Source organism: Dysidea avara, chromosome 8, assembly GCF_963678975.1.
Source record: "Dysidea avara chromosome 8, odDysAvar1.4, whole genome shotgun sequence".
NCBI classification, from domain to species: Eukaryota; Metazoa; Porifera; class Demospongiae; order Dictyoceratida; family Dysideidae; genus Dysidea; species Dysidea avara.
Window position 1 is genome coordinate 30809942 of NC_089279.1, and position 13788 is coordinate 30823729.

The following is a 13788-nucleotide window of genomic DNA, read 5'->3' on the forward strand; positions in this document are numbered from 1 at the left end:
TACGTCACCACTAATGTAGTCATCGAGAGTGAAATGAAGAGAGCAGACTTTCGTATTACTATTTATCACAAAATTTGGTCCAGGATCTCGACGAATCTTTGCTATCCACATTTTCCCTTTGTCGCTAGAGACATCAGGAAACGAATGAAAAGATAATCTTTGCATCCCTAAACGCTCCCTCTCTGCCTTCTCCCCAGAAGAACTATGGCATAAGGGCACACAGCAGTATTGTCCGCGCCAAGCCTTTTGCTTAGCAGTATAGTGGCGATGACCACCTCGAGAAACACCTGGTCTAGGACCCTCTTCAACTGAGTCGAGAATTGAGCTCGGAACTGACTTGTTTTCTTCGGTTGAATTCTCACACAAAAACGGCTGGGGAACTCCGTCGAAACACTTCTCAGATGTAGAATCAGATAAGACACAATTATACGCATCCATAACAAAATGCAGTCCGATTTCACTCTCACAAACACACAATTAATCCAACGAAACTATTAAAGTCCCCCAAATAGAGGTCGCCATTTATATTGTGACGTCATTTCGGAATTCAGCTATACGCATTCACACATCATGACCTACCCCCCCCCCCCGAATTTGATTTATTTTAGTTGTAAAAAATTTTCATATGCAAAAGTTGTACGAAAATTTCTTACACAAAAATTTTTGCAGAAGATTAAGTTACTCTAATAGAGCAGTCATTCATGTAAACCACAGGAAATATTTTTACTCGAAAATATTTATCGCGAAATTTTTTGTACGAAAATAAAGCGAATAGCAGTCAGCGTTGAAACCGGGTTGGGTCATCCGGGTCACATTTTCTCCTGGTCATCTGGGTCCAACCCGGTTTACAAATTATCCAAGTCTCACCCGGATTGGATCACGTGAGAAACAAAATTGTTCGTTTGACGATGTGGAAACTTATAAACGCTATCGTGTAGCTCTCTCGTGAGCCACGCCCACTTATCGCATTATAAACATACGCTCAGCCACGCACATTTATTAGTAAGTGCAGTCTGTAGCACGAAACTGTGTCCGTTGGCTGTCTGCAAGCTTACGTGGAGCCACGCCCACTAATCGATTATTGTAAGAGTTGTATATAGTCAAGTCTTGCAGCAGGATAAGTTCTTTTGTGAACCACACACACTTCAACATATCGGGAAATTATAAAACTGGGTATGCACGAAGCCACACCCAATTGCTGTCTGTAAACTCACAGTAGCTACGTGGAACCAAAACCCACCGACTGATTTTAAATTATAAACTTACTGGCTTAGTTATCACATAACTACTCGTTTACTCAACACAAATCGAATGCTCAAAATGTAGTCTCGCTCGCCCAAGACTACCTGAAACATAGCTCTTATTGCACGCCTCAGCTTTAACTAATCCGGGTTACATCCAGGCCAAATCCGGATCTGACCCGGATTGCTATCTGGGTCAGTGGGTCATCTGGGTCAGCAGTAGTGACTCGGTTTCAACACTGATAGCAGTATAATAATTATGATATGTGGCACTAGATAGTAGGGATTAATAAGGCTTATGGTTTCTTATCAATTGGCTTTAATTTGATGATATTGATCCACATGTACTCTCTGAATAACCTGAAATATTTCTAACAATGTTTTACAAATTGAAAAGTAATATTTTATACTGCCTTAAAGGGGTGTATATCATACATACAGTGTGGTAATACTGTATAGCAGGGATCATTATGAGTTTACACCTTTTCACACAAAAACATTGACCAGAAACCAGCCACTCAATACCTTCACAGTTTCTTGGTGCTATTGGTTCAGTATAATTAAGTCCAAAACTGATTTCAGTGTGACCCAAAACAAAATTAATAAACAGAGGATATTATGACTATAGATCCAATGGACCTCTTCTGACAGTAACATGGCTTGATTGGAAGTGTGTCTACTTCATCACAACGTTGCACCGAGCTGGGACAACTGAACCATGTACCATCTGGAGGCATAATCACGTTTGGATATTCCATCTCCTCCACTGTTCCATGATTACCAACAATACAAGAGGGGGTGGACAGGGGTGATTAGCTGGTGGGCTTTTGTAATGTTGGGAGGGGATCTAGGAAGTGGTGGAGAAAATGTTTTTCATACTTGCTCTCTTCTGAACACATGCGTACTCCATGGATTGGCATATCCTTTTCTCCATCAAGCAAAAGAACGACAAAAATTGACTTTTTAAAAAATTCAGGCTGTAGGTGGCCACTGAACTGATAAACTGCTTCTGCTCAAGTCAGAGGGCCGCCAATGATCTATAAATTAAACTATCTCAAGTACACATTTTTATAATTTTTTATAAATTTCTATATACCTATTACTTGTAAAATACCCATGGTTTGAAATATGATATCATCTGTAATTTCCATAGTGACTGTAAGAGGTGCTTCTTGTACTGTTCTTTATTTGTAGTGCTGTTTAAATGGTGGAACTTACCTGAAAACAAATGGCCACTTTACTTTGTGGTGTATAATTATTTGTGGGGCACATGTAGGCACAAAATTTCTTTTATGATATTTCTGGTGCCATTCTATCCTTTAATGTGGTATGCACAGGTTCACTAACCACAATTATGTTACAAAATCATAAACAACAAGCGTAAGAAAAATTTTGGATTCAAGTAGGGATCATAGAAATAAAAGCTATGAATCAAGTGAGGTCACCTACCCCTGCAGCCATACTATTGAACATTTAATCCCTAATTCAGTCATGTATATAATCGAAGTAGGGATTAAATGTCCCCAATAGTATAGCTGCAGGCGGAGGCAACCCCCCTTGTTTCATTGCTTTTTATTTCTATGACCCTCACTTGAATTTAAAATTCCGTAGTAAGAGTTATTCCCAGGATTTGTACGATATGTAAAAAAGAAAATTAGGGTTGCACATACATATACATGTATCTCAAGAATGCCTGAATTAATATAAACAGCACTCTCAACTGGTAAGGAGATTGACTATTAAAGTCACTCCAATTGGGGGATGTATGCAAAGTTATATAATTATGTAAAAGTGAATGTTTATGTTCCTTTTATAAACATGTGGTTTTGTTGTGCCCAGTTAAATGACACAATATACCATGTGTCTTGATGTGTATACAATTGCTACATGTGTGTGTGTGTGTGTGTGTGTGTGTGTGTGTGCATGTTTTGTTCTTCTACAGAGCAGTATTGCTACTGCTGGTCACACATCTAATATGAGTAAATCTCAAGTGACACTTTATTGGAGACCTCCCAGTGAACCAGTTGATGTCACTTTATGGTAAGTATAGTATATTGTAATTACTGCAGTCATGTGCTGTTTGATATACACATTTAAGTGCAGTAACAAAAGTTATGTAATGATGAAATTTTCAGACTGATAATTTTGTATTATGTTTATATATGAATATATCTCTCAGTTAGTGAGTAAAAATAGTGATAGTGCTGTACCTTAGAATGGAAAGAATAGAACTGAACTGCATGTTTATACTCTAATGACCTTTTGTGGAGGAGCTGGCAAGGGGGGGGGGGGGCACAAACAGGTTAAGTTGTAAGTGGTTGGGGAGAGCAGATTCTCTTGTCAGTTGCTGTGTTTTTTAAGCAGGAATGATCATTACTTAGCAGGTTGATTTTTGTCATTATGGCCTTTTTAGACGGTTGAAAAGGCAATAAAACCTTAAATACCAGCAAAATGTTAATTATTTTAGAGGTGCTTAGCCTTAGTACATATGAAGGTGTTGGATGACAGTTTGACAGCTGTTTTAACTTTGAGTTTGCAATAAATGGTGGTAATATGCAGTTCTCATGAGTTATATAATTTGATTTTGGTCTGACAGCGTGTATAGTATTTCTATCAAAAGAACTGAGTAGCTATACATTTGCCCCAAAAGCCCCATCCTGGATCAGCCATTGTTCTTTGCTTGTACTGCATACAATGCATATAACCTTAGGCAAGTTTAATATATTAATGAGTGCTTTATACCAATTAAATTTATATGTGTGATGTGTGCATGCATGCAAATATATTTGGTATGTAGGGATGTGTCTATTATGCCGGAATAATTTTGGGAATAATAGGTAGTGGAAAAAATTGGGGAATATTCCAGAATAATTGGATGAGTTCTAGGAATAATTAGTGCAAAATTATAAGATTTTCTTGTAGTGTGATGCAAAAATCTTTTGGATACAACACTGAAACAGTGCAAGCATAAAAACGGTTGAAAAGATCGAGATACTCTAATAGAACAGTCACCTATATACTCTAATAAAGCAGTCAACACTCTAATAGAGCAGTCAACTTCGAGAACATAATTCTAATATAGCAGTCACTGATGTAAAACTCTAACTAACATACAAGTTTTTGCACAAGCTCCGGGAATAATTTTGGGAATAACAGATAAATTTAAAATGAATTTCCAGAAAGAATAATTGGAAGATTAAAAAGCATAATAGACTCTGCCTATTGGTATGTAAAGCATTAGAATTCTGAAGGAGTTTGTAACTTAGGTACCTTACCTACAGAACACTACCACAATCTGAACAGTTTCCAGTATATGTATGTAGTTATGGGAAGTTTACTATGACTTGTCTATACAGAATTCTCACAGGAATTATGATATTATATTATTCCTTACAGGTTCTCAATAGTTACACGGTACAACACATATTATGTTCAAATGGAGGGATTGGTTATGGTGAGTGTTTCATGTATTCTGAACCATACGATATGTAGTTTTTGTGTACAAAGTATACCTACTATGTCTCTGAAAATAGCTATCATTCTGTCAGTATGAGTGTCGCTGACACCAGTCATCTTTTTGTCACTCTAATCTTTAATGTTGCATGTATACATATGTACACATCCATGAGCACCATATCAATCATATATTAACGTTTTCTGGTTTGGTGAGGATGGTGCATGGAAGCATTTATGTGTTTGAATCGCAAAAGAGTCAGTGGAAGACTTTAATGAATTTTATATATCATTGTGGGGAATAACATTCCTTTTAGTTGTGATAGGTACAGTATGTAACCAAGCAGCATGTTTTATCAAACATGTACTGTTAGCATGATACGAAGGATTAGTTTTCTTTGTTAAAACTCTCTGTGAAGATAATAGAACAATCAAGAGCTCTAATAAAGTATATTTCATTGTGATTCACAGTTTTTAGTGCTATTTGCACTTATCAGTAAGACGGAGAAACAAAATACCCTAACCCTAACTGAGGTTTGTTTGTTACAAAAACAATCTTTTACTGTTTGTATGAAGGTAAATTTTGTTGAGTTCAAAGCAAGCTAATATTGGTCTTTAGCAGGATAAGCGCTTCACGCTCTCCAACCTACTGAACTTTCCTTGAACTCACCAAAAGTTATGTACTTTCATACATCTGGTGTGCTTAAAACATGAGTTGTTCCAGCTGGTGAGTTGTTCCAGTTGGTGTTACTTATGAATACTTTGTCAAGTATCAAGGTCTATCCTTTTTATAATGTAATAAGTAGCAATGAAGTTTAAATATAAAAAATTTGAAATGAAAGTTACCAAGTCTAATAAAGAACACCTAAAACAAACACGCACACTCTTGATTGACCTATCCATGCTTTTTCTATCCATCAATGCACTTATACTTTCCATACTAGAATTTATACCAAACGAAGAGAAACAAGCAGATTGATCTATTTAACAATTGTGTACAAAAGGTAGGCTAAAACAAAACAAAACAATCAAACCACCAGCAGGACTCAATCCGGGGACCTCACGCTTGCACTTTAACTGTTTGTTCTGTGGCTTAAAAGTTGTTTATAAAGACATGCATATGTTGAATGATATAGGTGTTTATGTGCCCTGCGGTTTATAGAAGAATTCCAGCAAGTTCTGCTCTACACCCTTGCATTCAAAGCACTGCATACAACAAACGACAGCTGTTTGAAGCTTTATTTAAACAAATTAATTCCTAGATGGTGAATGCTTCATTGTAAAAACCACTTCAGTACATGCATTGAGTGACTAAAAGAATAGTTGGATTCCACAGGAATGGGGACAGTCAGATGGTCACATCTTTATATGTAGATGCTAACATTATGTTTAAAGCTCCAGATACCTATTATGCTCAAGTTTATGCTAGCACAGCACAAGCAAATGTGTGGTAAAACACTAAAGGCTATTCTTTAACCAGGTTATGCACTGCAAAGTACATTGCAGCACTTACACTATTGCTGTAAAGGGGCCAAACCAGCCAAACACAAAAGGATGTGACCTTTAAAACACTTGGGTTTAAAAGTTGTGAAATCAAAGGTGACAGCCAAGAAATGGCTGTGTCTTCTCTGCACGTTTCTACCCCTCAGTTGCTTTTCTATTAGAGTATCTTGGCCAGTGATTCTACAGTTGTTTTGGTTTTTGCTTTGCAACTCTGTAGTTGTTGAACAGAATTTTTCAAACCACAAAAGGTATGCACTACAATGGTTAATCTATGTCACACACCAATTTCAAGTTATCCCTATAAGCGGTTTACCCTGTAACCATGACAGAAAACCTATCTTTCAACATAAGTAATTGTCCATAACACTACGAGCATTGATAGAATTATCATCAAACTTAGTGTGTGAGTTCACCTTGACAGTGCCAAATGTTACAAAGCAATCAAGTAAAGAGTTTGCAAATTATAGCAATTTTTGTGAAGTGTGAAAAAAGAAGAATTTAATTCTAAGCCCCCATTGAACTTCTTAAGAAAAAAGAAATAGTTTGAAATTTTGGCCACTAATATGTCTATAGCTGAAGCAAATTTTGGTAGGTATGTGGCCTATTGTGCTTGGCAGACAACTATAATGCAAAATGGAGCATTTTGGAGATGGGACAATGGAGCTATTATATGTGTGAAAATTGAATTTTTATATACCCATGGTGTGGCACACCAGCTTTCTTGACCGTATGGCATACTATAGTTAACAAGCTAGCTGTTGAAGAGTAAATGATACTACACAACAAAGTGTACGTATTACAGCTACACAGTTAACAGCCTTTATTTGATTGCTGTATAGTAGTAAAATATTTCTTGTTTTTATTTCTGAAACTGTATTTAAAAGTCTTGTCATGTTTCTTGTAATTATTTCTCATGTGCAAAATTAAATGAAACCAATGATATACAACCTTTTACATCAATAAATACTACTCTTTGTTATTTATATATATTACATTGATAGTCTTAAAATATTAGCTAAGCATGCTTTTTCATTAAAGCTGTACGTTAAGATAATTTTGATGATTTGGTATAAATATTGTGTGTGTTCATAGACCCCAGCGGTGTTCTGCTCTGCAGGGACAAGTAAGAAATCATTGGTAATGGATACTTGTACACATATGTGAACTTGTGTAGGTCTTTGTCAAAATGGTGGAAGATGTGTTGAATTTAATGGAAACTACACCTGCGTTGATTGTAGTGCTGGATTTACTGGCCAGAATTGTCATCTACCAATAGGTAGGTGTGGATGATTTTAGTGCCCATAGTTATTGTGTAGATGGGTATACCAATATTGTTTACATAAATCCTTGCAACTTTTTTATTACAGGAATTACATCTGTAAATGGAAGGCAAGCTTTTGTGATTGGGGAAGAAGTTTCTTTGATGTGTACCGCAATTCCATCTAATCGTTCTGTGACATGGGAAGTTAGAAGAGGTGCATCAGCTTATGTAGCAGTTAATGATTCTCTAGTAAGATACGAGCCACCTTCACTTCGTACTGTCTTGAGATTCAATGCATCATCAATTAATGCTGGAGGTGGCTATCGATGTCGTGGTACTGGTCAGCTGGAAAACAACACAAGTGGCGAAATTGACGTAAATGTTCTACCAGGTACAAGGTGTATGTACAAACATATGTATAGCTACATACATGTGGTGTTGTTGTTGTTGTCACTGTGCAGAAAAAATCATCAATTAGTATATTTTTGTTCCAGCCCTTTATTACACCCCACTTATAATTATACAGAGAATTCACAGAGAGAACCAACATCCTCAGACCACTGTGGCACTTACTTGGGGTTCTTCTTAAACAGAGTTGTGAATACATGGTTTCAACACACCAGTCTTCCCTGACATAGCACACACGCACACACACTCACACACACACACACACACACACACACACACACACACACACACACACACACACACACACACACACACACACACACACACACACACACACACACACACACATGCCCACACACACTCACACTCATGCACACTCTGAGTAGATAGTTCTTTGACAACTTGTGGGTGTTTCACATTCACATGTTCATGATTCTAATAATCATCACAGGATTGGTATGCATGTACATATATATGTGATATTTTCATCATAATATATCTATAACATCACAACAACAAATAAAAAACAATATCTACCTCATTGCCTTCCTTTACAATAACAACAAAAAAAGTAAAATCACCATACAATCACAATAAAATCAATACAAAATGATTAAACTAACAATTAGCTATAAGGTAAATATGCTTGACATAGTCTCTAAGCCAGCTTGGTGGTTTAGAAACTCAGCCAGCTCTAGAGACTACAAGTTTGGGGTGCAGAGCTTGGCACGGTTGACTATCAAGTTGTCTGTTATTATCCACTGGTTGTTCATTCTCATTAGCTTGTTGGAATTCAGTTGTAATCGGTATCATCACTTCACCTTCGGAACCCACTTCTGCTGTGATGGAATTGTCTCCATAGGTCTTTGATTGGTTTTGCAGAGGTGCTTTCAGTTTCTTCTGTACAATTATCCATTAGCAGCTTTGACTATATACGATCAGGCACCAACTTTCTTTATCACTGTGGCTTTCTTCCACTGTTCCTTGTGCTTAAGTGGCTGAATGTGGACTGTTCCTCCATTTGCCAGGGTTGGAAGTTCCTTTGCTGCTTTATCGTATTGTTGTTTAGCTTTTTGTCTTTGGCACTTTACAGTTACAAGTGATTGGTGTCATTAATTTGCTGTCTCCTCTTCCAGCTTCTATTTGACAATTTATTTGATTGTACTTGATCTAAAGTTTAGAGAACAAAGTTTTACTACTACTACAGCAGTGTTTGAACAGTATTTCTGGTAGATATTTGTTGGTAGTGAGCATTATTTGGAATTGTCTATGACAGAATGCTTAATACAAAAACAAAGACTCTAAAAGGTCTTATGATAAGTCTTTGTCCCATATTAGTACATACTGCTATAGGGACAAACACCAACCTTCTGATGATCTTCAACACACTGAATAGGTAGTTACAGTTAAGGAGGTAGTTGGTTGTACGTAGCAACTACAAAAGCTCATCTAGTGGGCTTCTGCAGCTTGAGTGTTGTGATCTGTTGTACTGCAGTGGGTGCTGCGGTGTTGCTGAAGATGTACTTTCAATTGTACGAGGGACCAAATTTTTTATCGGTTTTGTCAGCCATGTGAAGAGGTAGTTTTTGAGCTTATCAACAAAGGCTGTGATTGTGCACCTACTGTAAACCAAATTCTGATACTACTAGTGAGGATAATCTACTTGCAGTTACGAGCACAATAACAAAGGCTTACATTGTGCACTGAGATCCATAATTTTTGACCTGCTGCTGCCAAAGTACGATCAACCAGTTAAAGCTAGTGAAATGCACACTGACTGTGGTGAAGACATACAACCTCCAGCTTCCACTCCAGACCATGCTACAAGAATTGATATTGGGGGAATTTCATGTGCCATGGCTTCAGTAATAATGCCTGAAGAAAGAGACAAAGAGAATAGAAAATTAAATGTTATTCTACACAATGTCCCAGAGCCAACTGCTGAAGATGACCAAATTAGGAGAAAGGAAGACATCATCCATGTTAACAGTATCTTCCATAAAGACCTTGGTATTTCTGTGACTTTCAAATGCTGTACATTTGGGTCGGAAGTCTTCCAATCCACATTTACTTAACATCTCTGTAGATTCAGAGAGATCCAAAACTGCTGTATTACAACATAATTGCACCAAACTTTGAGATCAATATGTACCTTCATGTTTAACCAAGGTGTGTTCAAAACTCCTAAGTAACAATAAGGCCCTGAGATCCCAGTTGGCTGAACTCAACAAGAATGGAAAAAAATATAAAATTAAAAATAGCAAGATAGAGCAGAGGAACAACTAAGTTGTTTCCCCTGCATACTGATAATACTGTATTTAACAACGAGAGGAATCTTGCCATTTCCTGCTTTTGACCAACGCTCAGAGTATTGTCAACAACTTCGCTGAACTTCAAGCAACAGTAAACCAACCTTCTCCACACTTAATAGGTATCACTGAATCCTAGAAATGTAACTGATGCTGAAGTACACCTCAAGAACTACACCATGTTTTGCAATGATCGTCCTTCTAGTGTTGGAGGTGGTGTGATACTTCACATCCATTCCAATCTTTATGTTACTTCTTGCAAAGTTCTATTGATTACAGTTTTGAAAACCCTTTGTGGTCTCTGATTACACCCTCTGGTAATGATAAACTTCTTGTTGGAATCATATACAGAGCACCATCTTCAACTGATAACAACTATCAAAAGTTGCTAACTACAATCAGAAACATACATGGGTTCATTAAGTTTTCACACCTTTTGATAATGGGTTTCCCACAATTGACTGGGGAGAGAATGTGTGTCTTGATAGTGAAAATTCTCTTGCCTCCTGTTTCCTGAATGTTACACATATAGCTTTTTAACACAAAACACATGATACAGTTCAGGTCAGCAGTCTTCATTGTTAGATCTTGTTTCACTTCTGATCCAAATGCTATTGAGCAAATTGATCATCTGTCACCTTTAGGATGTAGTGATCATGACTGCCTATTTAAATGTTATGACTTACCACCTGCAAAATGCAATGTTCCCTTTTTCAACTATAGGAAGGGAGACTATGAGTGCATAGATGATTACTTTAGAGGCGGTAGTAGCATTATTTACTCTTGGTAGTAGTAATCAGGTAAATTGGGAGGTATTTAAGTAGGTAGTTCTTGACAATGTAGCCAAGTTTGTTTGAACTTCAACTATCAAATCCAATATATCATCTCCACCATAGTCCACCTAGATCTTTATTTGATGGGTGTGGTCACGAACCTATCATGAAAGGGATCCCAATTGCGAAGTTGCAGATATCTAGCTAGTATACCTCTTATAGTAGCGCTGGGACTGAAGTGCTTTTGAAATCCAGCTCTGAAATAATTCTGTGGCATCTAAATATATTATGCTGCTGAAAGCGAGGCTGAAAGAAAGTGTTGATACGGAATATTAACGCCTAGGTTTTGGCATTTTTTAAAATTCTATGTCTGGTTCCTGTAAGTGTTTCCTTGTTTTTAATGCTGTATTTCATGTTAGATGGACTAATATTATTGTGCAAAGGTGATTTTTGTTGCGTAAGATGCCATTAGGATGATTTGTAAAAGCAGCATTTTAGGAAATACACGTCACTTTTGGAGTGATACCTACTTAAACAGTACTACCGTACCGTTTGATAAAGTAATGTACATTTGGTTCCACATGGGTACTTTGAGATAATACGTAAGTCACTCTCTAGAGTTCCTATGACACTAGGATGATTTTTAAAGGCAGCATTTTAGGAAATACACGTCACTTTTGGAGTGATCTCTACTTAAACAGTACTACCGTACTGTTTGATAAACTAATGTACATTTGGTTCCACATGGGTACTTTGAGATAATACGTAAGTCACTCTCTAGAGTTCCTATGGCACTAGGGTGATTTTAAAGGCAGCATTTTAGGAAATGCATGTCACTTTTGGAGTGATCCCTACTTAAACAGTACTACCGCACTGTTTGATAAACTAATGTACATTTGGTTCCACATGGGTACTTTGAGATAATGCATAAGTCACTCTCTAGAGTTCCTATGGATACATATGCTGGAAATTGACAAGGAGAAAACATCCTGACTGCCTGGCAGACTCCTGTAAGCGTTCGAGCATTCGGATGGCTGCAGGTTTGAGGCTGCCCAGGTCCAGTCATGGATTTTTTCTCCTTTCTCCACCTTTTCAAACATACTTTATGTAACAACTTTAAACAGGCTGTAAGACCAGATGTCCTACAGACCTTCAGTACTAAAATAAAATGGAAACTGTGGGGGTTATGTTCATCAAAATAATTGAGAAAATTTGAAGGAGATTAAGACACAGCAATGCACAGAAAAACTGGTCTTCTTTAAGGAACCAGCTACAAGTAATTTTGTTTTTTGATGCATAGGAGAAATTGTGTATTATGTTGTTTAGCTTCTAACTTCTGATTGTTACTGCAGTCAGACAAGCAGGAATACTGAAAATAGTTTGTTGTCATTTTAAAAATCAATTTTAGCAATTCTTTAAAATTTTAAGTGCTAGATGCCATGTAAGATACTCTCCCTTAAAGATAAATTACAATAGTAACAGTGATGTTTAGTGGCAGCATTTTTCTGATGCATAACTTGTTTTGTTTGGAGGAATCCATTAAGTATTCTGTATATGTGTATGTGTGTGTATATGTGTACGTGTGTGTGTGTATGTATGTATGTATGTATGTACGTATGTACATATGTATGTATGTATGTACGTACGTATGTATGTATGTATGTATGTATGTATGTATGTATGTATGTATGTATGTATGTATGTATGTATGTATGTATGTATGTATGTATGTATGTATGTATGTATGTATGTATGTATGTATGTATGTATGTATGTATGTTATGTATGTATGTATGTATGTACAGTGTATGTATGTATGCAAAAGCTCTATCTATTATGTACATGTATTGCTATTTATAGAAACACTGAATTTGAGAATTGCTTACAGTATTGGTGAAATTTCTAGTACTATTTACTTAGTGAACAGATCTGCTTTTGCATTACCATCTCAATACAGTCAATTATCTATATTTTGTCTTGGTGTTCTGGGAGATGACAACACAGAATTAACATCTACCTCCGTCACTGTAACCATCGGAATGTTTGACGGCTATAATATTGTCAATGGATCATTAGTTAACTCTGGAGATTTTGTGGGGATATCATTCTCTACATTTTTGGATTCATATAGTGGAAGTCACACTTGCCGTTCAAGAACTTCCGGTAATGAGAGGACAGTTTTTATTTCTAGTGAGTTACAAACACATTTAAATGGTTAACATTTTGTTGTTTATTTGTCACTTCAGGTAGTACAGTTGCAGTCTTATTGTCATCAAGTACTGTCCAAGTTCCTGTTGGAGAAGATGCCATATTTGTATATCGTATGGCCTTGAATGGTGATGTTGATGTTGTGGACAATGTACAAGTGTCCTTCACTAACACTGCAGAGGTTTCTGGTGCTGATGTTGCAATGATTGTCAATCAAGGAAATGACATTTATCATGTGATATTTCCCATATCAACTCAACTTGGCAATACATTAGATCAAGCTGAATTTGAGCTTGAGTTCAGTGGGCTTCCGATAACAAACCGTTCTCGTATAGATGTTCTATGTGAGTTGTAGAAATTTGTGTCCTTGCCACCAGAAATGTAACATTTGTTTTCTTGTTTCTCTGTACCTTGTCCATGAGTGTTATGAAAATAACTTCACCTAAATCATGCAGCTATATACTAGTGGACATTTAATCCCTACTTTAGTCATGGCTATACTATTTTGCAGGAAATTAAATCTCCAATAGTATATGGAGCTGCAGGTATAAATGATATCCCTAGCTTGGCTTTATTTCTATCATTCCTACTCTAGTGTAAAATTTCTAAGTCTTTCCTTTACACTAGTTTGT

At 36.7% G+C, this 13788-nt stretch overlaps 1 protein-coding gene across 1 annotated transcript in view; it reads left to right on the forward strand.

Moving 5' to 3' along the window:
- The window catches only part of LOC136262782 (uncharacterized), a 126287-nt gene that overhangs the window by 26774 nt on the left and 85725 nt on the right, over positions 1–13788 (forward strand). The window contains exons 4-10 of the mRNA XM_066057179.1: positions 3184–3281; positions 4638–4695; positions 7290–7320; positions 7372–7473; positions 7565–7849; positions 12809–13138; positions 13195–13500. Coding sequence (XP_065913251.1) covers positions 3184–3281; positions 4638–4695; positions 7290–7320; positions 7372–7473; positions 7565–7849; positions 12809–13138; positions 13195–13500 — 1210 coding nt within the window. The remainder of the gene's footprint in view (positions 1–3183; positions 3282–4637; positions 4696–7289; positions 7321–7371; positions 7474–7564; positions 7850–12808; positions 13139–13194; positions 13501–13788) is intronic.